This window comes from Nelumbo lutea, chromosome 5, assembly GCF_056320005.1.
Source record: "Nelumbo lutea isolate HS-2025 chromosome 5, American lotus-T2T, whole genome shotgun sequence".
Lineage (NCBI taxonomy): Eukaryota > Viridiplantae > Streptophyta > Magnoliopsida > Proteales > Nelumbonaceae > Nelumbo > Nelumbo lutea.
The window spans coordinates 20963014-20989135 of record NC_142688.1 but is presented as its reverse complement, the minus strand read 5'-3'; the positions used below and the strand labels follow the sequence as shown (position 1 = coordinate 20989135).

Here is a 26122-nt window from a genome sequence, read left to right as displayed (position 1 = left end):
CAAGTTCATTTCGTGAACTTAATTTATTTACAAGCAAAATTTTCTAGTTTAGGTGAGAGAACAAATAATTTGATATTTTAGCCTGGGGGAGTGAACATTCAAAAAATTATCCAGTTCTTGCCGCCATGACACATGATCCATTAACCACTCCGTTGTCTACATGTTACAGTTCCATCAGAGTTTTATTTTAGTGCAGGTACCACTGTACAGGGTTGGGTAGATGCAGTCATGCAGAAGATAGATTACAACTTTACAAGACAAAGGAGGACATGATGCTACTATATACATCGGATATTTCACCTGAAACAGATGATGAAAGTCATGATTCATGAACAATAGCTGACTAGTTGTATAGTTTTTTTTTTTCAAATTATTGTAAATTTTGTTTTTATTTTATTTAATTTATTTGCTATTAATGTAATTTTGTATTTTCAATTTATAACTATATTGTATTTTTTTTATATTTTATTAATTTATTCCATTTTCATATTTCATTCATCCCAATATAAAGTATCCAACCAGTGTATATTTGTATGCTTTATAATTTGTATCATTTAAATTTAAATGAAATAAAATTACTATTTGAATTGTCTTATTTATTTATCTTTTGGGTAATCCATTCAGTTTAGCCCGGTTCGACCCAGGCCTAAGGCCTGCCCTGTGTCCCAACCCGGCACGACCCAAGACCATGCCATGATACAACACAACATGGGCCCGCACGAGCATGGGCCATGGGCCATGTCGGGCCAACCTCCAAAAGTTTCACTGGGGAGGGCTGCATGGCCCACACTTTGCACGGGCCGCCCGCGGGCCATACCATGCGGGCCTGGCATGGCCCACTTTACACCTCTTGCTACTGATACTTAAATTGGAATATGGGACAAGTAGCAAGTTGTGGGAGCATAGACCCAATTGCATGTTCTATGCTTTGCCCCCATACCAATTACCAAAAGTTTTAATAGTTAATCTTTGTGCATTGTAGTTAGAAATTAGGAGGTCCGTTAGTTAAATGGGAATAAGGTTTGGAATTGAAATCGCAAGGGTCTATATTGATTTTAATCATTTGGTCGGGTGGAATTAAAACTTCATTCTCATTTTTGCTAGAATAGCATTTTTCCATTTGAGAGAATGGTTATCCTTTTTCCCCTTGTCCATTACAACTTATTTCGATTCTGATTCTAATTATCATCTGCATCAAATGAGGAGGTGGAATAGATCATTTCAAGTTCAAATTCTGACAGATTTCGATTCTGATTGCAATTCGAATTCAACTACGAATCAAATGGACCCTGAATCAGGCCCAACCACTGTATTCAAGCATTTGCTTAAGTTGGCGTTAGAACAAGCAAGGGCTTAAAGCTAGCTGGTTCAATCCACTTATTGCCTGGCTCTCAGTTAACTTTACCTTAGCCCCAGAAAAGTGATGGATAATCAAGTTACCGAACATATGCTGCAATGACAGCATGTCAACTTAAAATCGACAAAAAAAGGATGAGAAGATGCCAGATGGCTTAGATGGAAACATCAGTGGCTCAAAAAGATGCCAGATGGGATTGAATTTGCCTCCGCCATCCCCGTCCCATCTACAACTTGACTAGAAAAAAAATGAAAAAATAAAAAAAAAACCTTATACCAACTACATGTGTCAAGGGGTTGCAATAGTCCAAATTAAATTGGTCACGTGTGAATTAAGGAATTTTAGGTCATGTTTGGGAGTGGTTAAATTAAAAATAAGTGTTTAGAAACAAGCGCTCATTCTAATAAACATTATTTGAATTTGACACCCAACATTTTCAAGTAATCACTCATGGGTGTTTGTTAGTCCTTTTCTCTAATAAGCACTTAAATATGCATTTGTGACTATTTTATTTTTCATTTTCATTCAAAATTTCAAAATATACCATTTGAAAGCACTTTTATTAAGTCACTTTTATAAAACCACTTTTATGAAAGTGCTTTTATAAAAGTATTTTCATAAAAGTGATTTCGTAAAAGTACTTTCATAAAAGTATTTTTATAAAAGTACTTTCACAAAAGTGCTTCTATAAAAATACTTTCTTAAAAGTGCTTTTATAGTAGTACTTTCTTAAAAGTGCTTTCATAAAGTTACTTTTTATAAAATTTAACTAGGGATACTTTTATAAGTGGTATTTTAAAATTCAAATAGGGATAATTTTGGAAGAAAAAAATTGAATAAGTGCTTATTGTATAAGCACTTAAAAAAAGCTAGAAATTTGGGCTTAAAATATAAGCCCTTATTTTTAAAATAAACACTTATTTCGGGCTTATTCCCCAAATACCAATAAGTGCTTAATGGCCAAAATAAGCACTTATTCTTAAGTACTCCCAAACATGGCCTTAATAGTCCAAGGTGGTCCCATGAAAGGTGTTTCTTTTTTTCTAAGGATTAATCTTTAATGCCGAAAAAACATGACACCGGAATAACTTTGACTAACCAAAACCCCTTATTTGCATGGAATTCGACTTAGGTCAGTGCAAAGCCTATTTGAACAACTTTTACAGCCTTGTATTGGGAATATCTCCGTACTTATTTGCTTTATTTTATTGGGAAATATTTCCAATGGAAGTTTGCGAGAGGCTATTCGAACGATGTGGAACGAAAAAACAGCCACCCTCCAGTCAATTTTGATGAATACCATGGTACCACCTAATTGATTACCACTTTTATGATACCGATTTTTTCTAAATACGTATAAGGCATTCTTATAATATTAGTTGATTGGTTAATTGGTTATAAATTATTCTTATATCATGTCTTTTCGATATCATAATTGAAAATTTTTTGAGTAAGTTTTTAATGCCTTAAAGCATGATATTGGAAGAACTTTGATGAATATGATAATGGTTGACAATAGTATTTCAAGTGTAGGGATGTGGGAACAATTTGTGAGTAGTAGATCTGAAGTGAAAGATGAATGGGCTCCCCACATAATTAAGGGGAAGCATATGTGGGGAGCGCTATGTGAGATGGCCATCCAAACTCCATCTTGTGCCCTTAGGATCTGCTATGCACGAATTGTTCCCACATTTCTACCCATGGAACACCACTATAGTGTATTGGGAATATCTCCCCATGAATGATAAGGAAGATATTTCAAGGGATTCTAACACACAAGGGCAACATTTTGCCCCGAATAGCAACAAAAATAACTTTCAAGGTAGCTTTTTCTGAAAAATATCATATAAGAGCACTGACTTACAAGGTCTTTATACGTATGGGATGCAAATTGTATTCATATCTTTTTGGACAAAATTACCCTTCTCATTGCAAAACGCTCTCCCTTTCTTAATCTTTCTTTCTCTCGATCAAAATGAGATGACCTTAGTCACCATTCAACTCTTTCTCTCTCCCTCTCTCTCTCTCTCTCTTGGAGAAAAACAAAAACACATATATTCGAGCCGGCTCGCAAGCCTCACGAGTTGAGTTCTAGTAGGCTCGTTTCATAATCGAGCCAGTGAGTTGGGCTCAAGCTCGGTTCAAACTAAGCCGAGCCGAGCTCGAGCAGCCCATAAAAAGCTTGGCTCATTGCCACCCCTCAAGGCACTCTACCCCATCCTTGGCCTATTCCTGATGGTGGGGCGGGTTCAAGGCGAGGGACCCATTCCCTATTAGGGATGAGGAATCCCCAAAATTTCCCTGCTGTGAGACAATCATCTAAAAATAATCTTATTTGTGGATATTTTACAAATAGGATTGTGGGAATTTTGGGGCATTTTATGAATTGGCTTATGACAATTTGGGGGTATTTTATATATGGAATTGAGGGAACCTAGGATTATAGGAATATGAGGAAAACTTGAAGATATTTTAAAAATCAATATTAAATCTATTGATATTTTACTAATTTACCATCGTGTTTGGGAAATTATATGCAAACCCCATCCCTGATTTGGAGCAAAAATATTTTCCCCATTCCTATTTAAAATTCAAAAAACTTACCCCATTTGGGGTGGGATGGAGTAGGGTCCTAATTTTACAATGAAAATTGCTATCCTTACAATTCTAATAATTTTCTATAATTAATTAACTTAGAGTAAATTAAATAACAATAAATTACAATATTTTCTGATAATTTTCAAAAATTATTGAAATCGTTGCTGATTAACAAAAATGTATAGTAAAACAATTATTTACAATAACAATAGATTAATGTAAATTATTTACTTTTTAAGCCTAAATTATTTACTATTAATCAAAGTGATGTAATTATAGTAAAATAATGTAATTATGGTAAATTACATTAATTTTAATTAAAAGTAAACCGTTTGTTGTTAATTAATGTAAAACCAAGTATGGTTGCAGTCAACCAAGTGGTCTAGATCGGTGTTGATAGATTTAATAATTTTCCTAATTATTTATTAAAATAATAATAATGGATTGTTATTTAAATAAATATGAAATAATTTCTAATAGATTAATTTCCTAATTTAATTTTCCTAAAACTTTTAATAATGATTTAGTTGAATATCCCTAAATTATTTGATAAATGTTAACTATAATTATCGATTTTATGGAAATTAGTAAACTACGGTAATTGGTAATATCATTTATGAATAAATAATTGTTGTAAAATTTTAATGAAAATTTACTAAAGTGCATTGATTAACGTAAATTATGCTAAACATTAAAATTTTGAACATTTATTAATTAACCAATGGTTAGTTTTCACTAATGGTTGGTTAGTTTCGAGTGACCAACTCCCTAACTCGACTAGATCAGTTTGGCTAGCCAAACAATCTCCAACTAAACTAAATTGCATAGTGAAAACTCCTAATTTCTGCTAAATTAATAGTCTAATCTCTAACAAATAATAATAGTTTAACCTCCAATAATTATTGAAAATTTATAGCAAAAATACACAATTGTTGAAAATATATTTATAATGAATAAAATAAATAACTAATAAAATGCTTTAATACCTCTAAGTTATTTAATGTAATTCCACTATATCAATAATATTTATTTATTTTTCATTTATTTATATTTTATATTCTTATTATTGAATATTAATAGATCTATTATAATTAATTTTATGTTTTTGATGATTTTTTAAAGTTACTATAGAATTGTGTTCTTTAACCTATTTTTTGTTTTTAAATAATATTTAAAATATGATTTAGTATTCAATTTTTTATATTGAAAACATTTAAAATTTATTTAAAAAGTATATAAAACATAATTAATACCCCGCCCCACCTCGAATAGGGCAAGTTTTATCAAATCATAAATAGGGATGAAGAAGAGATAGGGTGGAGGTGGGGAAAATATTTTTGCCCCAAATCAAGGACGGGGAAAGAACAGGGTTTGCATATAATTCCCCAAACCCGGTGGTTAATTATTAAAATATTAGTAGATTTAATATTGACTTTTAAAATATCCCTAAGATTTTCCTCATATTTTAATAGTCTTAGGATCCCACAATTCCATTTATAAAATACCCCCAAATTTCCATAATCTAATTCCTAAAATACCCAAAATTTCCATAATCCTATTTATAAAATATTCATAAATTAGATTATTTTTAGGTGGTTGCCTCATGGTGGGGAAAAATTGGGGATTCCCTATCCTTGATAGGGAATGGGTGCCTTGCCTCAAACCCACCACGCCTCCAAGGACTAGGCGGGGATGGGGTAGAGTGTCTTGACTACGGGGGCATAGAGTAGGGAGGGGTGCCGCATCCCGCGCATCGCACAAGGCCCCGCTAGTTATAATTACTTTAGTGCTTTTGATAATTATTTTAAAATTATAACATAAGTTTGTTATTTGATCTATATTTTGTTTTTGAAATAATAGATAGGATATGATTTAGTTATTAATATTTAAAGTATTTAAAAATTTGTTATTTAAATAATACCTTTATTTAAATTTTTCAAAATTTATTTATTTTTATTAAATTTAATAATCCATGAAATTATAATTTATATTATTATTACATAATTTCATTATTAATTTTGTAAAATATAAAATTATTATTAATTCAAAAGTTATAAAATCTATTATATTTATTATTCTATTCTTAAGATTTTTTTTAAAATTTATTACATAATTTCATTATTTTAACTATTTAAAATTTAGTTATTTTAAACATTTTATTATTTAAATATTTAAATAATATTAAAATATTTAACATTTTTTGTTATTTAAATTTAATTTTTTAAGTTATTATGTAATTTTAAATATTTTGTTATATAATTATTTAGATATTTTTAATATTTTGTTATTTAAATAATTTTTTATTTATGTTTTTAAAACATTATTTAATTATTAAATTGAATAACCTATAAAATTATAATTTATATTGTTATTACATTATGGATTTCATAAAAATATAAAATTATTAATAATATAAATATTATTAAAGCTATTATAATAATTTTTGTGTTTTTAATAAATATTTTAAAGTTATTACAAAATTTTATTATAATTTTTAAATAATTGTCAAATGCTTTAATTGAAACTTTCTTTATATATACATATATGAAAAGTGTGGGAGATGATAAATTGGAATTAGAGATAATTTAGGAAATAATGGGGTATATTTAGTTTCCTAATAAAAAGGAGAGGAAAAAAAGGTGATAAACCATGTTAGGTGGCAAATCCTAATGATTCTAGAGGGAATCTTGCACCCCATATAGAATTGCTTTGTTTGGGTAATGGAGCAAAGAGATCATTGCTGACATGGCAAGCTCTACTTTAGTGTGTATATATATATATATATATATATATAAGCCAAAAGTTCCCCTTATGGACTAGAACCCCTATTTCCAATGCACAGTTGTAATATCCTGTAGGTAGGGATGTGGAAAGAGCTTATGGGTGGCAGATCAAAGCCCCATCTGGTGTAGATCAAATGAACAAGATTGGAGTAATGTTCTCCGACCTTGGATCTCCTACCTATGCTTATCCACACGACACTACAGCTGTACATTGGAAACATCTCCGGATTCATGTTCTATCCTCTGTTGTACAACATGTAAGGGAGTGGCCGTTGGGTGTTGAGGACCAACATCTTGGGCTGTTGAGAACGTTATTAAGCATGACACATCAATCCATCAATCTGCTGCTTAGACCAGATCTGCTCCTCACAGAGCATGTCTCACACTGATCTCACAGGCACATCCCACCGTGCAGTGACAATATCTCCCATGAATAATAACATATAAGTGCGGAAGATGTTCCCGATATATGATGAGATGTGCCCATAAAATTAGTGTGAAGTGCGCTGTGTGAGGAGCAGATCCAGTCTCGTCTTATTGGTCAAAGGAATATTAAGGGCAATTACCTTACGTCCATGGTACTGTCTCATGCCCAAAAGAAAAAAAAAAAAGAAGCTTCCAACACCCAAAGTTTTACCTTTGCCGACTGAATAGTAGCTGGACCCTTTTGACTCCTCTATTGTCGTAGTTTAAATTAAATTTAATCTTATTTTTAGGCTTAAAAATATTTTCAAGAAATTTATTAAGGGTATGCGTGGTTTATAGAATATGAGAGAGAAACAGCCTTGATAAATATAAAGTTAAAGGGAAAATTCTTAAGGTTCTGTTCTATCCTATTTTCTATCATACAAAACATAGCCTAATAAAAAGAAAATTTAGCTGGACATAACCCATTTTAATGCAACTATGGATGCGGGGTAAAAGAGTAATTACAATAATATTTCTTTTAAGTTTTAACCCGTGGGCTTAGTGGGGTAACGTGCCATGCGATGGAAATAGTCCAACAGCCAAAATGTTCTTATCATCGTAGGCATTGTTTAGCCATTGCAAATGTACTCAAGTAGAGCATATACCCAAGAGGGGATTCGACAGTGGGATACCCTCTGGCTTCATGGATTCTGTCAAGAATGGTAAAGATAAAAGAGAGAACAGGAATATTAAGTTTTCAAAAAGCTGCATCCAAACATGTCCTTACCTTCTTTGTATGATTGTTTCCTGTCTTGTTTTACCTAAGAAATACATGAAAAAAGGTGAACTGAGATAGGGTTGTGGCAGAGTGTACTGAGAGGAACGCTAACCACTATATGTGTATTGTACATGTACCATGGTTCCAAAATTCTGCCCAGTTGAATTGTCCCACTCATCTAAGGAAAATAATGGGTCGCCCCTTCTGGCGTTTCAATTTGCAATAATTCCCTCTTTCACAAAATCCAAACATTCAAGAGTTGGTGCAGTCAGGAACCGTCTGTTTTCGTATGCGAGGTCGTCAGTGCTCAGTTGCTAGAACTTGGACGGTTAAAACAAATACTTCTGCTGAATTCCAAGTCTCTCAGTAGTCAGTACCAACTTTTCTGCATATTTGATCAACTTGGGAATACAGATTATTTAGCTATCCTTATTAATAACCCAAATGCATCGTTCTTAGTTAATATCTTATCATTGCCAATCCATTTGATGTTGGTTCAGTCAGGAGTTGGGCGTGTTCAAATAAGGGATGATCATGGGTTGGGCCGGGTCAGGGGTTGAATTTAGTACATAAATATTAATATTACATTGGTCCAAACTAGGTTGGGCTTTGGCTTGGCTTTGGAGCTATTAAAAAAAAAAAAGGGTATGAACCTCATTTTAATTCCCTAGATTTGGTTTGGTTTGATTTATGCCTTCTTTTATAAATTAAGGCCTTGCGTAAAACGGCAATTTTCATACATGGGTTGGCTCATGTATCAACATATCAACTTATGAATATAATATGAAATTAAATTTGTTATATAAAATAAAATAAAATAAAATATATTTGTATATATAATATATTATTATTATTATTACTATTATTATTATTATTATGAAAATTGTTCAAAATTCATCAAGTCAATCAGTTTTTAATTTTCAAAATTCACTATCCATTAGAGCACTCTTAAAGTTTATTGACCCAAGTTGTAAAATGAGTCGAACATAAAAGAAGAAAAAATAATAAATTAGCAACATCTGTTAGTGAAGTTAACATTATCTTATTGATATGGTGAGTTTTAGATGTTTTAAAAAGTTACCATAAATTTAAGAGAATTGGTAAAAAAATCATGGTAAATTTTAGATAATTTCCCTTATTATGATAAAGCAAACTCTCCACGTTATATGTCACTAGGCTCGGATTTAACAGTTACACATCATGATCCATTGTTTTATTCAAGTTGTCCTAGAGATAAAAACATATACAGTTAAGCAATTGAATAGTAAAGGGCTTGGAAAAATGGAATACATTTATAAAAGAATCCTCCCTTATTCTTTTCTTACTATACAGTAGTACATGCTTATTTATCACGTACCGGTACCGGAACCTTCTGGAATTTTTCGCATCTGTCTCTTCACGCTTATCTCTCGTAATCGTATATCCTTTTTTTTTTCCTTTTCTGGTCTTGCTTGTGATTGGTTAAAGCGCAGGATGATATAAGTTTTTGGTCTTTCAACCGCATGCCATGCTCCCTATTTATTTGCTTTTAAAAGCTGGTGTTTGAATATTTGCTTTTGCTTTTAATTTCCAAGCAAGACCAGCCAGATCACAAAACAACTATGTGCTTAGGTGTATATAATTCAATAATCATGTAAAATTACATGTTCACGATCAGCACTCAGCAGTGACTCCAACTTATTTTTATATCATCATATCACTCTTCTTTTTGGCTAATGAAAGCGATGTTAATGTTAATGCAAATGACATTTTGTAAATATACAGGTTGCAAGGGTGTACTTTAGTAATTCCAATGGTGATTAAGGATGGTCCCCACTCCCAGTCAGTATCCTAAAAATGTTTTGGGGAGATGATCCAATGGGCCGGGTAAAGAATATTGCTAAAGGGCCCCATCTCAAACCCTGATGGACCAACCTGTATGCGTGTGAAATCGGTTAGCGGTGGAATGGTGGGTGTGGGTTGGGGGGGGGGGGATTGTTTGATGGATGGGCCCTCTGTCCAAGAGAAGAAGCATGTATTGAATGGAAGAAGGGTTGGAACTTGGAAGCCTCTAACCCTTCAATTCCCAAGGCTTGTCTCTGTCCATTTCTTACCAGAACCTCTGAAAATCCATAGAAAAGTTGTCTAAGCCGATAGAAGCCCATCTGACTGAGTAGATAGATTGATGGGCCAGGTGAAGGACCCCTGAGAGAGAAAAAAAAAAATGGCTAACTGCGCTGACTAACTGCTGCTGAGTGCTGATACACACAGCCGCGGAGTGTTGATTACAGGGAAGAATCAAGAATTGGTGTTGGTGGTAGGGTGATGGCGTTGTTGAATTATTGATTCATCAGTCAATATCAATAAAAAGATTAAAGAAAGGGAAAGAATGGGGAGAGAGAAGAGAACAGCACACCGTCCCGCCACTAAAGAGGAGACAATTAGAGGTTTATAGCGTGGTAGCTAGACGTCATGATGCCAAGTGGAATATATCTTTGATTACATAGGACGGCTTGTTGGTGGGTTTTCTTTCCCCATCCGGCGCAACTTTTCTAGTCCTTAGTCCTTACTAGATCTAAGTCTAAGAAGCAGCAACGGACTGTTCAAATGTTGGCCCTGTTGGCTGTTTGGGGTCTTCGTTGCTTGCTTTATTGCCGTGTCTACTGTCTACTTGATACACCTTCATTAAAATATTATTACTTTAACATTGTCTGGCAGATAAAGATAACGGTACATAATCACTGGACCAATCCCAACCCTTTTCTTTCTTTATGTCTTCAAACAGAGCGAGAGGGACTGAGATTCTGAGAGATAAGGATTTAATAGTGAGCAACTATACACACATAACAGTATGTGTAAGTGTAACCCCATTTGGGGGCTTTTGAGGAGAAGAATGTTTATTTATAATTATTGTTTCTCACAATTATTTTAGCGTAGCCTGGTCAGGTCTTCTGCTTCTATAGGCCCCAATACATCTGCATGCATGCAGGAGGGATCCACATTATGTACACGTGGCACGTGGATTGGTACTTATTATTTTATTATTCTGTTTGTCGGTCCAAGCCGACACCATCGGCTTATCTCGGAAAGACGAGGTGTGGGCTCCACAGAATCCAACGAGCCACATAACATCATGATTAGTCAGCATGTACCGAAAAGGGTGAGGACACATGGTGGGGGTTTTGGCTTCTTTTTTTTTCTACGGATGAAACTTGAAAGAGATCAGAGATGTCTAAGCAAAGAAAATCGGCAAATCCCATAGAATTATGGATTACTTAAGATTTTCTAGACACACGAGCTATCATAATTAACAATATTTTAAAATAAACAAATGGGGTACAGTAGAGAATATGGGTGTGTTTGTCTAGGGTTTTTGTCTTGGGTAGATCGTCGTTGGTCGTAGTTTACAAAGCGAATGGTTGGAGAGCATCTTTGGGAAAGCGGTAGTATTCCCGTTTCTTTGTCGAACCAGGGACGCCAATCTCTAGACGATCTGATTCTTTGACAGACAGAGTTTTGATTTTTGAATCTTTTGGGTGGATCGAATCTGTCGACATGGGAGAAGGAGAGAGAGGAGGAGGGGGCCGGGTTTGGTTTTGGGTGGGTTACTTTTGTTTATTATTTTTTTAATTTATTGTTTTTAGCTTTTCTTTTATGAATTTTGCTTTTTTTTCTGTCTTTGACTCGAGAAGGATTTTTTTCCTTCTTTCGCTAAACCCATGAAGGGATGTTGCTTTGATGATTGCAGAGTATATTTCGTCTTGACACTTTTGTTTTTTCGTTTTCCAATCAAAATCTCCGGATCTTCGATCAATCCAGCTTGTGATGAAGTCTAGATTCGTGGTCGAGGTGGCGATGATGACGAACTGACTGGACTCTGATAATACGGGATGAGATGTAACGAGTCACGTGATTAAGCAGTACGGAAATAAGCTTAAGACTGGCCATGGGAGAAGACTGAAGACCGAAAGAGCGGCCATGGTAATGTAATGGACCAAGGAATGGTAGGGAGGACTGGAAGTGTTTGGGATTCTGGAATGCAGTCCAGAGACAGACAGAGACAGTGCAGACTCAGAGAAAAGGAGAACAGGGGAATTGCTTACTACTGGTAGATCGATAGAGATGGAGTGGAGATGGAGATACAGAGAGAGAGAGAGAGAGAGACACACACACATGGAGATGAATGCATATATTTCCCTTTTCCTTGGGAGGCTGGCAGTGACAGCAGAGCAGAGATACGGATACGGACAGCTACGCCTCGTGATCGGAGAAGGCAGATCCCTGGAAGACTGTTCCCGGGAGTCACGTGGGTTCTTTTGACTACCCAATGACCAACCCATCTGCCTCTCTGACTCGCATTGTTTGCTGCGCCTCTACTACTCCCTTCTCTCTCCATCGCCATCTCTCTCTCTCACACACACACACAAGTGTATACATTTGAACTACTTCCACAACTACAAATTAGTAATTACCTGTATTACCAGTGGCAGTGTAGCACTAGTTATAAATACTTGGCAAGCAAAACAGGGGCCGAGGGGCGGAAGAGACCTTCTCACTCATCCTCACACAGACTGTTTCACTGACTGCCCACCTGACTTGTCCTTCTCTGTATATATTTACATGTAGTCCCGGCAGTTTTCTTTCTCTATCTCTTCCTCATCACTCCCTACACATCTCCATCTATAGTTTATTCATTTGTAACCAAATCACGACAACGTGGATGACTGGGAGTGCTGACTGGTCTTTCGCCATTATATTAGCTTTTAAAGCTAACAGACAACACTGATCTCAGGCTCTCTCAGACCTCTCGTACACTCTCACTCTCTCTTCCTATCCTTTTCAAAGCTTAGATTATTACATTATTTGTCTGTCACTGTGTTGCTTTCTTGTACTCCTGCTACCGCTACCATAACTTGACTACAAACACTTGCTTCTCGTTTTTACTGGTACTACTTATTCATTCCCTCTGCTTCTTTCTTTAAATCCCTACAGCGGTTTCTATTCTCATTCTCCATCCATTTTTCATTCGAACTCTCCCTTATAATGCATACCCTTTCGACCTCCCTTTCTGTACTTTGAACTTCGAGAGAAAAAAAGGAATACCCATCAAAACCCAATACCAATATAAGAGAGAGAGAGAGAGAGAGAGAGAGAGCAGAGAGGTAAACGAGAGATGCATCGGTGCAGCAGCCCTCACTGTAATACGACGGTCGGTCCTTGCTCATGTGGTGTTTTCCACCCTCATCAGGGAAGCTCCTTCTCCATGTTATTCTCCATGGCAAACCACAATCCAATCGATGAGATGGACACATACCCGATCACTTCCTCTTCAGCTTCTGTGGACTGTACTCTCTCTTTAGGAACACCATCCACCCGCCAAACGGAAGATAAATCGATAGGTCGTCACCGACGGTCTGGCTCGTCGTGCATGTCTAATCTTTGCTGGGATATATTTCAGACCAAGCAGCCTCCTCAATCATCAGTGACCCATAAGAGCAGCCGAGGAGGTAGCAGCAACACTGGCGCTGTACTCAATAACTTGAATGGGGATCCGCTCCTGGCTCGAAGGTGCGCCAACTGCGACACGACATCTACACCACTTTGGAGGAACGGACCCAGAGGCCCCAAGGTTAGTCTTTTTCACTGGTATATCACCGATATTTAATTGTTTTCTCTTTTTTCTTTTCTTTTTCCTTGTTGATCGTGTTCATTGTCTGCTTCTTTTTCTTTTTCTTTTTTTTTTATTGTTTTATATTCGAATTGTGAATTGTGATCTTTCGGTCGTTCTCCGGGTGAATATCCAACGATTGTATTTTGGTGCAGTCGCTTTGCAATGCGTGTGGAATCCGTTACAAGAAAGAAGAAAAGCGAGCAACAACCACGACAAACAGTACTGCTGCTGCTTCTGCCCTGCTCATGGAACCACAGCAGTTCATGAGCCATCAATACCACTCATGGACTCACCACGTCCAGACCCAGAAGATAGCATCCATGTCCCCGGCACTGGGTAATGAATTCAGGTTCATCGATGACGACGATAGAGATTCCAGCACCACTGGTATTCCTTTCCTTTCATGGCGTCTCAATGTCCCGGATAGGTCAAGCCTCGTTCATGACTACACATGAAGATGATGATGCCAATGATGGTCATCGTATACTTTTCATTCTGTTTTTTTTTTCTCCGTCCTTATAGATAACAGATGGAGTGAAATAGCCATAATTCTATGATGTTGTTTAACTTCTATCAGTTCTTTAATTTCTATTGGGTCCATATTACCTTTCTTGCCTGCTGCTCTTGTTCTTCTGGATCGATAATCCTTCCATTGAGCGAAATCCTATAATATATAATATTTCTTGTTCTTGTTCTTCTGGGTATTAACGTGATAGGATTAGAATATTTATGCACACGACTACTGATCTACCAGTCGTTGCGGAGAAACTGAACTTTGTTCGTTTTGTTCATTCACTTACATGGATGCAACTTAGCTTACCTCTGTTCTTTTTTGGTCCTTTTTTTGTGGAATGGTATTGACCAAACTCTGGGCGCTGGGTCGAAAACGACTCGCAGATGTGATTGCGATCTGATCCTACTAAACTGCTTTGGTAATTGCTACAAATTGTAAATCCAGAGGCTCAAAATGATGAAAAGTCCACACCAAAATACTGCATCAACATACGACTACTCTCAGTCTCTAAGCCATCTAAAACTTTGGAAGAGTTCCACTAGATCTTCTGAACATGAACAACTGGCAAGCTAAACTTTTGCCTTTGGAGAAATGATGGTCGAGTACTGGGGTCCCTCACAGAAGGCCTTACTTTTTTGACATTGGGTTGGAACTTGGAAGCTAAATACGCCATATCCCACCTTGAATGGCCCAAGTCCAATATGAACCAATCCAATTGTTATGGGGCCTCTTAAAAGCCATCAAGTCTTTGACTCCTTTGCTTTTTCTTTTCCCAATTCTTAAGATTGGGCCTACAGCCGTGTATGGATAACGGGTTTGGGCTCCAATTACTTGTACTTCCACATGTCCCGTGCTAAAAGGCTGAAACCCAACGTTAAATAAGACCCACTGCGTCAAACGGATAGTCTCGGATCCGAGATTCACCTTGGGCTCCAATTACTTGTACTTCCACATGTCCCGTGCTAAAAGGCTGAAACCCAACGTTAAATAAGACCCACTGCGTCAAACGGATAGTCTCGGATCCGAGATTCACCCCAATTCATCTGCCAAGGATATCTTACTATAACCTCAATTCGATGCAGCATAAGAGCAACATGGACCTAGCCTTGTGTTCATACTCTGTCTGATAATCAATCAGCATGAGTAAGTTGGATTTACCAAAATAATACCCGTAGGCGATGTTTGGTTTGAAAGAAAAAGCAGGAAAAGGTAAGGACTCCATTGCAAACACAGCTTTAGGTATTCCCCAAATGGACCTCATTGCGGCCTGTATGATATAGAAACTAAGTTCGAATCGTCCGGGAGGTTGTTGAAAAACTCAGTAGCCAGTAAAGAATTGCATCCGAATAAAGAAAAGGCTTTGGTAAATGGATAGCGGAACTAAAGGTTTTTAATTGCATGAAAGCTTGGCTTTGCTCTAAAATTGTTTAATTTTTTTGGGTAAAAGAATTTGCATGAAAATTTGGCATTTGATTCAAGTTGATTTTTTTTTTCTTTTAATTTCAGAGGTTTCAGTAATCTTTAACTATGTAGTCTACTTTTTTGATAAATTATATGTATAGTCTACTTAACATATATTTATATATAACATTCAATTAAATTTGTTCCATGTGCACTAAGGGGTGTTCTAAAACATGAATATTTTGTCTTCATTTATTTTTTAAATTGCCACACTGCCCACACCGGCAAAAAGGCAAAAACACATATTTAAATGTACTTTTGTTTATTTGAAAAGCGAAAAACAAGTTCATTTTATTTCAAAAAAAAAAAACAATACATGATTTTGAAACCATCAAAATAATAGTTTTTTAAAACATAAATAAATTTTGTTGTATATAAATTATGGGGTGTATGCCTATGTGTATGATTTTGTTTTTCAAAACAAAAAAAAAAAAACAACTGCAACATCAGCAAAAACAGTCATTTTTGTTTTCAAAAAACAAATCAACCATGTTGCCAAAATATTAAATAGTTAAATGACAATATGCTTCTTAATTAAACCAATAACCAAATGCGTATTTTTTTCAAACCAAGAACATGTTTTCTGTGTCTATAGTTTTAAGAAACAATTTTTTTGAAGCCGGTTTTAAGAAGCAATTTATTTGCAAACCAATTGGTTTTGTTTTATTGTTGGAACTCGCAACTAGAAAACAATTCACATTAGAGAATACCCATCTAACATTTACTTTTATTATTTTAATATTTTAAAAATCATTTAGCTGAATTTAAAAACATGACCCACATTACCTCTGTCAAGAGTTGGCTTGGATAAACTATCAAATTTACGCTTTATTATTATATTTATTTCAAAGTCAACAAAAGGTTCTATAAAGGCAAATGGTAGTATGCGAAAATTTATGATATGAGGAGTTGAGACTGTGGTTTGGATTTTGGAGATGCAAATTCATACATATGATCAAATGAACCCTAAGATAAATCAAAACGAAGTATCTTGGGTTTGGAATTTGGGGATGCAAATTCATACATGTTGACAAAACACCTCGTAAATGATTATACTTTATCTGATCATAACTGTTAAAGAACATCTATGGTACTGAAAAGAGATAGTATTAAAAGAGTTTTGACCAATATAACCACTCCCGTGAATTTTGATGACTATAACTGGATTGGTCATCTCTTTTATGATACCGGTTGATTGACATCATGTCTTTTTGGTATATCATAGTCGAACCCAACTAGCTAACATTGTAGGCATTATGTTACGCAAGGAATAGTTTTGTGGTTGGTCCTGATCCAGGAGTTCCTCCTAATACATAACATTGTATGAAGGCCTCAAAACACATTGTTGGATTGTTTTACTTTCTTTCTTTCCTTTTTCTTTTTTAAAGAGAGAGTGGTGGTAGTCATAGGGATTTCAATACAAACCTATTAAAAATTGAGAACTCAATTGATCCATGACCTGTAAAAAACAGGATCTCCCATTAATTGTCCATTCATTATTTTCCTAGGCAATCTACCCCATGGTGCTTGATCATGATTCCCAAGAGCTTAAGGCTATGATAGGTTTAATAGAAAATGGACAAGAAACAAACAGTTGATAGAAAGTATTTTCTATCAAGCCAAACACGGCCTAAGGGGTAGGAAGTGGGATTTCCATGTCTAGATGTACAATTCCTAGAATTTTACCCTAGAAATTAGATTTCACTAAGATTTTCTCTTGAGAGTAACAAAAGATCTTTTTTTTTTTTAATTGCTCCAAATTCTCCTAATTCAAGAGAATCAGGATCCAAGACACATCACTTAATAGGTGTAGGGATGCAAACGGATTGGATCAGATTTGAATCGTGGCATATTTGAATTCAATCTGATCGGATCTCACAAATATTGATTCAAATCTGAATCTGTTAAGAATGTCGGATATCCAAATCTGATCCAATCCAATTTACTTTTTTTAAAAAATTAATCAATTATTAAAAGAAAAGGAAAATATAACAGTTTATATAAAGAAAAACAAAAAATACAAGTATTCTTTTAACTATTTCCATCATATATACATGTGTTTTTTATAAAAACAAATTTACAAAAATGAAATATAATTATATTTACAAATACATAAATCACATACACACATCAGATTCTTTTGGATTGGATAGGGGTGATCCAAACTCGATCCAATTAAAAATTGGATCTATCCGATCCAATTCAATCCAAAAATACGATAAAAGGATATTCAAATTCGACAAAATATAATCAGATTTTGGATTGGATCATTTGCATGCCTAAATAGGTTGTCCGGATTTCCTACTAACTTTAAGGGCAAATTTCATAAACTATCCCTAATGTTTAGAAAATTGACTAACTATACCCCTATTGTTTTAGTATTGTCTTAAAGTATCACTATTATTTTTGACAATTGTCGCTATCGTTAAATCGTAACAGAAAAAAAATATCGAATTTGCCCTCCATTGTTTCTCAAATTTTCAAAATAAAACCCAACTCCTTCTAACCAGTCTATTGTGGGCAACTAAAAAAAGGAGAATGTTTTGAAACTTGTAGCATGGGTAGGAATGTTTTATGGGTAACTAACAAAAAGGATTTATTTTAATGGAGGTTAAGATTTGATGAGTTGTTGGAATGTTAAATCTCATGCAACATGGGTAGGGATAGGTGGCGTATTTTAATTGGATTAACAGAGAAGAGAGCAGATTACAGTTAGTAGGAAAGGTGACCTAATACAAAAATCAACATGCTTTGGTGCTCAATTGTACAAGTTAAATTGCACCACTTCTGAAATGTACCATATACACTCGTCTTACGAACAATCGTGCAAATGTGATTGCAGGCAACTGGGCGAAATGGCTATATACTAAAGCAATAAAGAAGGTAGGTCACCTGGTTCATATGGAGTGGCCCTGTTTTTTAATTTCTATAACAGACAACTCAGAAGAGTCCTTGCCTCCGATTAAACAGATGAAACCCAAAAATGAGTGGCCACCCTATACATCTCCCATCCATCTATATCATAATTTTCAAGGCGCTAAGGTGGATTAGGGACAAAATTTTAAGTTCTTATTGGTTCAAGTTTTGAAGTCTTTAAAGGTATAATACAGCAATATAGAATGTATATATTGATTAGACCCTAATAAATAAGAAAATAATAAAAAGAAATTAGTATATAAATATACAAAAAATGAATATTTTAGTTTAGAGAAAATTTCTAATCAATACCCTAAACTAGACCCTAACAAATAAGAAAATAATAAAAAGAAATTAGTATATAAACATACAAAAAAATGAATATTTTAGTTTAGGCCGCGTTTGTTTAAGGTGTAAATGAGAACCGGGGTAAACTTTACACCCCGGTCCGCTTTTGCTAACATTTGATTGAGGTGTTGTTTTACATCAAAGATCAGTGTAAAACTCCGCTCTAGGCATGTTTTACATCAAAATTCGGTGGAAAGTTATCACCGATGAAATCGATGTAAAACTCATCTTCTCTATCAATGTAAAATTCCCTGCTCGCACCTCCTCTCGATCGCTGCAACGGTCAAATAGCACTGACGTTTCCTCTTGGCGACGACACAAGTATGATGACTCTAAAATGGCTTGCTCTACAAGATTTTGGTACTGGGTCTAAGTAAGGGATGCCTATCAGTATCAGATTTGCGCCATTGAAGAAACCATCGTGGCGATCTCCTCTTCTTCTCTAGAGAAGCCAGCAGAAGCCAAAAAAAGTAGTCGAAGAAGCCCTTGCTACCCTGACTGAACCAAAGAAGAAAGAAGTTGTCGTTGTCCCACTTCCACTACATGAGGAGGTCTCCATCTGGGGGATTTCGCAGCTCAAGGATGAGAGGAGCGATGTGATTCATGTGTGAGACAGACAAAATCTCCATTGTTTCTGTTTTTGGTTTCTCTTCATGATTTTAGCCGATCCATGCTAATCATGTTTTCCTCTCCTTTGGTCATCCCTAACAGCAATGCCTCTATCAGAAAGCCTGTTCTGGCACTCAACCTCAACCATTTTGCTGAGTCTATAGCGAAGTTCGGACACACGGCCTGAAGCATTATTTGCCTCTTCCTTCTGTCCTTAAAAACCCTTTTAAGATTGCTAAAGGTCCTCTCAGCTCTGCTGCTGGAAACCCAAATCATTTTCTCTGAAGCAAGAATACTTGTTTACTTTAACAAGATCTATGCTTTTCAATGTAGTCGATTGGTTTTGCTTTGTTATTCAATTAATCAAGGTGAGCCTCCAAGGGTGCCTTATGGCTTAGGTGTCACCTTGACAAGTGACAACTATGCTCTACATGTACTCTGCACACAAGTCTACATTTTTAGAAGTAAAGATATAGGCCAAGAAGAAGAGGAAGATGAAAAAGAACTTATTTCCATAATTTTAGTGGTCACTGTTGAATTGATTTGCATGAGTTTAATAAAAAGAAAGATTGGCCAATCTGTTATTCATGGAATACTCATCATACAAATGGATTACAGAGCTGGATTGTAATAGATCAACACTAAACGCTTGGACTTGCATACAGTGATTGATGTAAGATATACTATGCCAGATCATGAAACAAGTTTTCTTTTACACACTATGTGCAAGCACAGGTCTTCAAAACCCCGATTTTCCAACAAAAACTCACCTGAACGACCACTGGATTTCTTCCAATGTTCTCCCTTTGGTCTCAGGCACCCAGAGTACCACAAACACTACAGCGAAAGCACTCACAACTGTGTAAATGGTGAAGGTTCCTGTTCATTTCAGTTCAAATTGACAATAATGAGCAGATCAGCAAGAGAGAGAGAGAGAGAGAGAGAGAGAGAGAGAGAGAGAGAACCTCCACTGCTCCAATTTAGAAGCAAGTTTGCAGTCATTGTGATCGCCCAGGATGTGAGCCAGTTGGCCAAAGTTGCTGTACTACCAGCAAGACTCTTAATATTCACCGGAAGTATCTGTCATGTAATATTCAAGATACAGATAAATCATCGTTTGATTGCAACGTCTACTTAATCAAGAAAAGATAACAATTGTGAACAGTGAGCCAATATGGGTTAGATTAACTGGCAAAGGCTGTTAGTGCCAACACTTCATACTTGAGTACCTTTATTATAATTACCCACTAAGTGCTTGGACCCCCCTCCCAAGAACACACATACACACATGGGAACACAAAAAAGGTACAAAAAAAAAATGTAAAGAATATTGTCTGGTAATTGCAGAGGGGTTGTAGACCAAACAAGAAAAGTTTTGTCCTGATCTAACCATGTCAAAGATGTTTTGTTTTTTTTTAGGTTTACCATGTCAACAATCTTTATGGCTGGGTTCACCTTGAGTTCAAATGTGCATTATAGATAGAGGCATTCAGAGTTCCATGCTAGTTGGGCTTAAGCATAGTGTGATGGAGCATCATTGTTTTAGTAAGGTGGTTACTGGAAGGTGGCAGCACAAATACAACCTGTATAATGCATAGGAACTCCTAACTAAAATTAAATATAAGGTCCATGGTAGCCCAGAAATTCTGTTCGTTCAAAGCATGGAAGAGCAACTGTGTCAGTTCCTTGTTGATCAGGTAATATAGGACATCAAAAATGGTGAAGTATCATCATGACTGCTGATATAATTAACAAATATCCAACTTTAGCTCGGTGCTTCCCTGGCTGCACGTGGCATCCAATCTGACAATGACAACCCCACAGGCATAGAACTTGTGTTCAATTCCATTCTAAAGGTTGATTCTTGTTTCCAGAGAAAGGTTATGTGTCCCATCAAGTTACCAAGCTTATTCTTCTTGGTATGGAAAACAAGGCTTATGAACTATGCCCATACCTCAGACATAATAACCCATGGAATAGCTCCCATTCCAAGAGAAAAGAAAACCACCAACGCCTGTAGAAAAAAATGGTTAAACAAGCTCAGAATACACTAACAAAGACACATCAAAAAAGAATAAAACGTTACGATATTATTTGTAAAAGAAGACATACCACTAGTCCAACCAGTGACAATATGCCCATCAAACTATGAAGATGGGAATCTTCAGATATACCAGTCTGTTCGGTAGAAAAGGAAAATCAGAAAGCAATTTAGACACTCTCTCTTATGCAAGATCACGAAACCTCAAAAATACTAGGCAAGAAGTAGATATCCATAAATCAAATGAAACCACATGGGGCCCATGAATGAGTGACCTTTAAATAGAAGACAACTGCAACAAGGAGAAGGCTAACAGTCATTCCAGAAGAAGAGACCTGTGCAGAAAACGACAACATTTTTTATTTTTTCTATTTTAATATCAATAAGGAAAGAGACTTTCTTTTTTTGCTCAAACTTACTATAAGAAGAAGCCGACGACCAGCTTTGTCAACCAACCACGTTGTAACTCCAGTTGCAATAACCTAAGCAGAACATAACCAATTTTTTTCCTCATTAAATGGACGACATGCATTGCTCATGAACGTTAGCATATAAGTTGCTTGAAGAAACATTTTGAAATATAATGTTTCATATGGTACCTGAATTACACCAAGTCCAAGGGTTGCAAGGTTGGTTGATGAAAGACCTGTTAAAATTTGAAAAAATAAAAATAAAAATGTCTAAAATGGTTGAACATAACTTAGTAAGTATTAAGAGAAGCCTAAATCATTGCTTCAGTCAACAATTTAATAGAGTCCAAGAATAGTGTAGCAGTGTTTTAAGTTTTAAAGGCATTGGAAGCATATACCTAGAAGCATGTTCTAGGCAAGGCACCAAAAACAATGCCTGGAGGCACATAGATGCTTGAAGCATATGCCTCCAGCATAGAGGCATACACCTCTGTTGTGCTTAATGTTGGAGGTATATGCCTTATATTCTCTTACCTTTTATTTTAGAATTTCATAAATGTTATAAATTAAAGTGAGGCCACCATTTTATCATGCTCTACAGTCTCCATTATAATATTAACATACAGAGGATGAGAACCATCCAAATTTGTTTATTGTGATATTATAATAAAATGTTATGAATAGAATGGGGCACCATAGCTTGGATTTATTTTAATGCATTATGTTCATTTGAATATAAGATGACACACTTGTTGTGCAATTTATGTGAATTTTTAATTCTGAAATTTTGATTTGCAACTTTGCAAGTGATTTGTTGATGGCTAATCAAACTTGTATAATTATGGATTATGATACTTCATGCAACAATACTTCAATTCTATATTTATATGCAATGGTTTTATTATTAGAAATTGCAAATATGAAATTTTCTAATTTCTGATAAATTTTCCCATTTATGGGATATTTATTGTATTCTTATTTATTTTATCTCATTTTGGTTATTTATTAAGTAAAAAATCCATGCTCGTGAGGCTTATGCCTCTTGCATTTTACGCTTCATCCCTTAAGACAGTCGAATGCTTTGCATCATGCCTCCACACCTTAGAACATTGCACTGTAGAAAGGAGATAGTTGAAATACAAAGAATACCCATGTAGGCAAAACCAAATAACCACTAGCTTGTGTGTGTGTGTGTGTGTGTGTGTGTGTGTGTGTGTGTGTGTGAGAGAGAGAGAGAGAGAGAGAGATTATACAAAAGAATGAAATATAATCAAGAAAAAGATGATGTCATATAATAAAGAACTAGTGATTAGATAAGAATTAACACCACCAAGAACCTTATCCACATGGAAATTTTCTCCAAATAATTTCAGAACATACAACCTGAAAAAAGGATATGTTGCTTCTTGCATCTACATCTTTTATTATCTTACAGAATTGACTGTTCCTTTTTCCTTTAGGTAAATAATTGAGTATTCAAATCAATGGATTCCTAATGAAATGAACACCACAGCAGATTCCGAGTAAAATAGGCTAAACCGAGCATACAAGAAAGCGAAATAGACTAAACCAGCACTATCAAATGCTTCACTATGAGGTAAGGTGTTCAAATTTAATGAGATGCTGAGCTTACCAGCAGCTTTGAAAATGGTGCTAGAATAGAACAGAACACCATTGATTCCACTCAGTTGTTGCAGCACAAGCAATCCAATTCCTACCTGCAAGATGGTAATGATCCAGAAAACTATTACTTAAGCCCAGTTGCCCAGACACTTTAGCATTGCGTCACCTATGCATGATTTCAATATCCAATACAAGAGGTTGTATTCCATAGAATCTTCTCTTCACAAATTTTTGCCATTTTGTAGGTGACAATTGCACTTTTGAGAATAATAGAAATTCAGAGGCCAATATCATAGCCAAATTTTCTAACTTGCTATATTTTTTAACACCTATTTTGGCATGATTTAAGGGATAGTAATTCCATAACTTTTAAGTTCATACTTGCATTCATTTCCTCTCCCCATTTTAATTTATAGATTTGAGTTGATGTACAGCTGATCATGTACACTTACCTTTTACTAACTAAAGAAAAAGGAAAAGGTCAAAGAAAATACTATTTCAAGGTTGTCCACTTTCAAGATTGAGAGAACACCACCACAGAAATGAAAACCAGAAGAGTCGGTTAAATGTTAATACCATCAAAGGATACCAATATCTTTTTCGCTTAAGATCTGAAAACCGAATGGTAGTTCGACGAGTTGTTGATGCTACAGACCTCTGCAAAAAGAGAATTTGAAAGAAAAGATGGTGAATGGCCATATAAACAAACAAAAAATCAGCCATATCTTTCACATGCTTTTACTTTTAGTCTACTTGTATTTAGTCAGCTAGTAAACTGATTTAATAAAAATTGGAGGACAAATGTGAAACATTCAGGATGGATACATGTGATAGTGGTGAGCGTTGCTAATCAAGCTTTATTCAAAGGTTTAGAGGGATTGGCTAGTTGAAAAATCCATTCCCATGGCACCTGAGATTCATACAGGATTAACTCATACACCCATATTATTCAATATCAAATATACTTCTTTGCATCTCCATAGATGCCACAATCCAAAAATCATTCCTATGATACTTGAGAGACTAAGACTCAATATTCATATGGACACCACTCTTTGGCATATTCAATCAGGCTCTTTATTGAATTAATTACAACTTCCATTGAATAACTTGTTTGATTTCTCAATCTTTAACAGAAGATATAGCCTCGAATTGAGTAAACTTTCTTTCTTTTTTCATGCCAGGGCCAGGGGTTTCTAGCGAATCCAACTTGTATAGGATGGAACAGATGATGGTACTGGTGGCAGTGGTGGTGAGGAGAAGGTGGCCAATGACTAGGATTATGAAACCAGGAAGAAATATGGATGGTTTCAAGGTTATCAGATGACTTAAGTAGTCTTAAGTCTTTGGTCATTCTATTGAATTGGTTCATATGAACACAGAATTGATATATTGCCCTATCAACCAAACAATTTTCTTACAATTGATTATCTGCTTGCTTACTAGCTTGAGAGGGAACCACATTGAAGTTGAAGCAATTTAGCTTGGTACCTTTATCTCACTAACTTCAACAGAAATATCTGTATCAAATCCCCGTAAAACTTGCAAAGAAGCTTCAAAATCTTCCATCATACCCATTTTTGCCTGGATATAATGAGAAAGAGAATATTAAAGACTAAAACAAAATTTCAACTTTGATTGCTAAGGATTTATTTCATGGTAAATGATATTCACCAGCCATCTTGGAGATTCAGGGATGAAAAATAGGCCAGGAATCAATATTGTGCACGGTAAGATTCCTGCAAATGAAGGAGTCAAAGTTCCATCAATTCAGACAAGGTTCAAATTGGATTAGTAACTTCTGTTAACTATTTCTGAGTCACAGAACATGAGACCAAAAGCATCCACAGAAATGAGCTCACTTGGCACCATCAACAAGATATGCCTTAAAGCTCACTCAAATTCTTATGGTTTGTGTCAGTTTACTGGGATTCAATATTCTAAAACTTGAGAATAACTGCACTTCACCCAGAAACTGAACTGAGTAGACAAGATGATGAAAGTTTTTTTTGTTTTTTTGTTTTTTTGTTTTTTTTTTTTTTTTTTTTGGGGGGGGGGGGAAGAGAGAGAGTATATTTGCACTATTAAACTCAATCAAACCATGGCCACCGTAAGGGAGAATGAAAACTTCTTGAGTGTCTATGTAATCAAAGATAAGAGGTACTAACAGGTTAGGTAGCAGGGCTAATTTAAACTCTATTGAGGTGCTTGGCACGCTTCACTTGTATAAAGAACATTCTTTTTCAGAAATCAATAATTATTTACTAAGTCAACAAAAAAAACTTGGGGTGGTTCTCTGTCAAGATTTGATCAAGTGTATTAAAAACTTAAAGATTTGACCAAGTATTTGAGAAATCTGGCAAACCTTTTTAAATTTCAAATATCTCTATTTCTTTCATTAGATATAAAGTAGTGAATGGGGCTAAAATAAAATTCTGGACTGACCTTTGGTGGGGGGAAAACACATTAGCTAACAACTTTCCCTGCTTATTTAACCTCTCCCAAGACAAAGAAGCAACCTTAGCCTCTTGCATTTCAGACTCAACCCTTGTTTCAAGCTGGAACTTAAACCTAAGAAGACCCTTAAGGGATGTAGACATTGATGATCTAGCAGATCTATTACATG

The 26122-nt window shown here is 35.4% G+C and overlaps 2 protein-coding genes across 3 annotated transcripts in view; one reads left to right on the top strand and one right to left on the bottom strand.

Moving 5' to 3' along the window:
* Nucleotides 1–11862: 11862 nt before the first annotated feature.
* On the top strand, nucleotides 11863–14268 carry LOC148850874 (GATA transcription factor 18-like). The gene is made up of 2 exons (XM_088946490.1): nucleotides 11863–13532; nucleotides 13727–14268. Exons 1-2 carry the CDS (start codon nucleotides 13077–13079, stop codon nucleotides 14027–14029), a joined length of 759 nt encoding a protein of 252 aa, XP_088802616.1. The 5' UTR covers nucleotides 11863–13076; the 3' UTR covers nucleotides 14030–14268.
* A 5649-nt stretch (nucleotides 14269–19917) lies between these two features.
* The window catches only part of LOC148850873 (sugar transporter ERD6-like 6), a 27877-nt gene continuing 21672 nt past the window's right edge, over nucleotides 19918–26122 (bottom strand). For both annotated transcript variants that reach the window (XM_088944635.1, XM_088944634.1), the window contains exons 9-19: nucleotides 25171–25235; nucleotides 24988–25080; nucleotides 24073–24153; nucleotides 23507–23591; nucleotides 22063–22109; nucleotides 21883–21945; nucleotides 21739–21798; nucleotides 21535–21600; nucleotides 21377–21436; nucleotides 20388–20502; nucleotides 19918–20301 (exon numbers count right to left, since the gene is read on the bottom strand). In XM_088944635.1, the coding sequence (XP_088800761.1) occupies nucleotides 20189–20301; nucleotides 20388–20502; nucleotides 21377–21436; nucleotides 21535–21600; nucleotides 21739–21798; nucleotides 21883–21945; nucleotides 22063–22109; nucleotides 23507–23591; nucleotides 24073–24153; nucleotides 24988–25080; nucleotides 25171–25235 (848 nt within the window). In that variant the 3' untranslated portion in view covers nucleotides 19918–20188. The remainder of the gene's footprint in view (nucleotides 20302–20387; nucleotides 20503–21376; nucleotides 21437–21534; nucleotides 21601–21738; nucleotides 21799–21882; nucleotides 21946–22062; nucleotides 22110–23506; nucleotides 23592–24072; nucleotides 24154–24987; nucleotides 25081–25170; nucleotides 25236–26122) is intronic.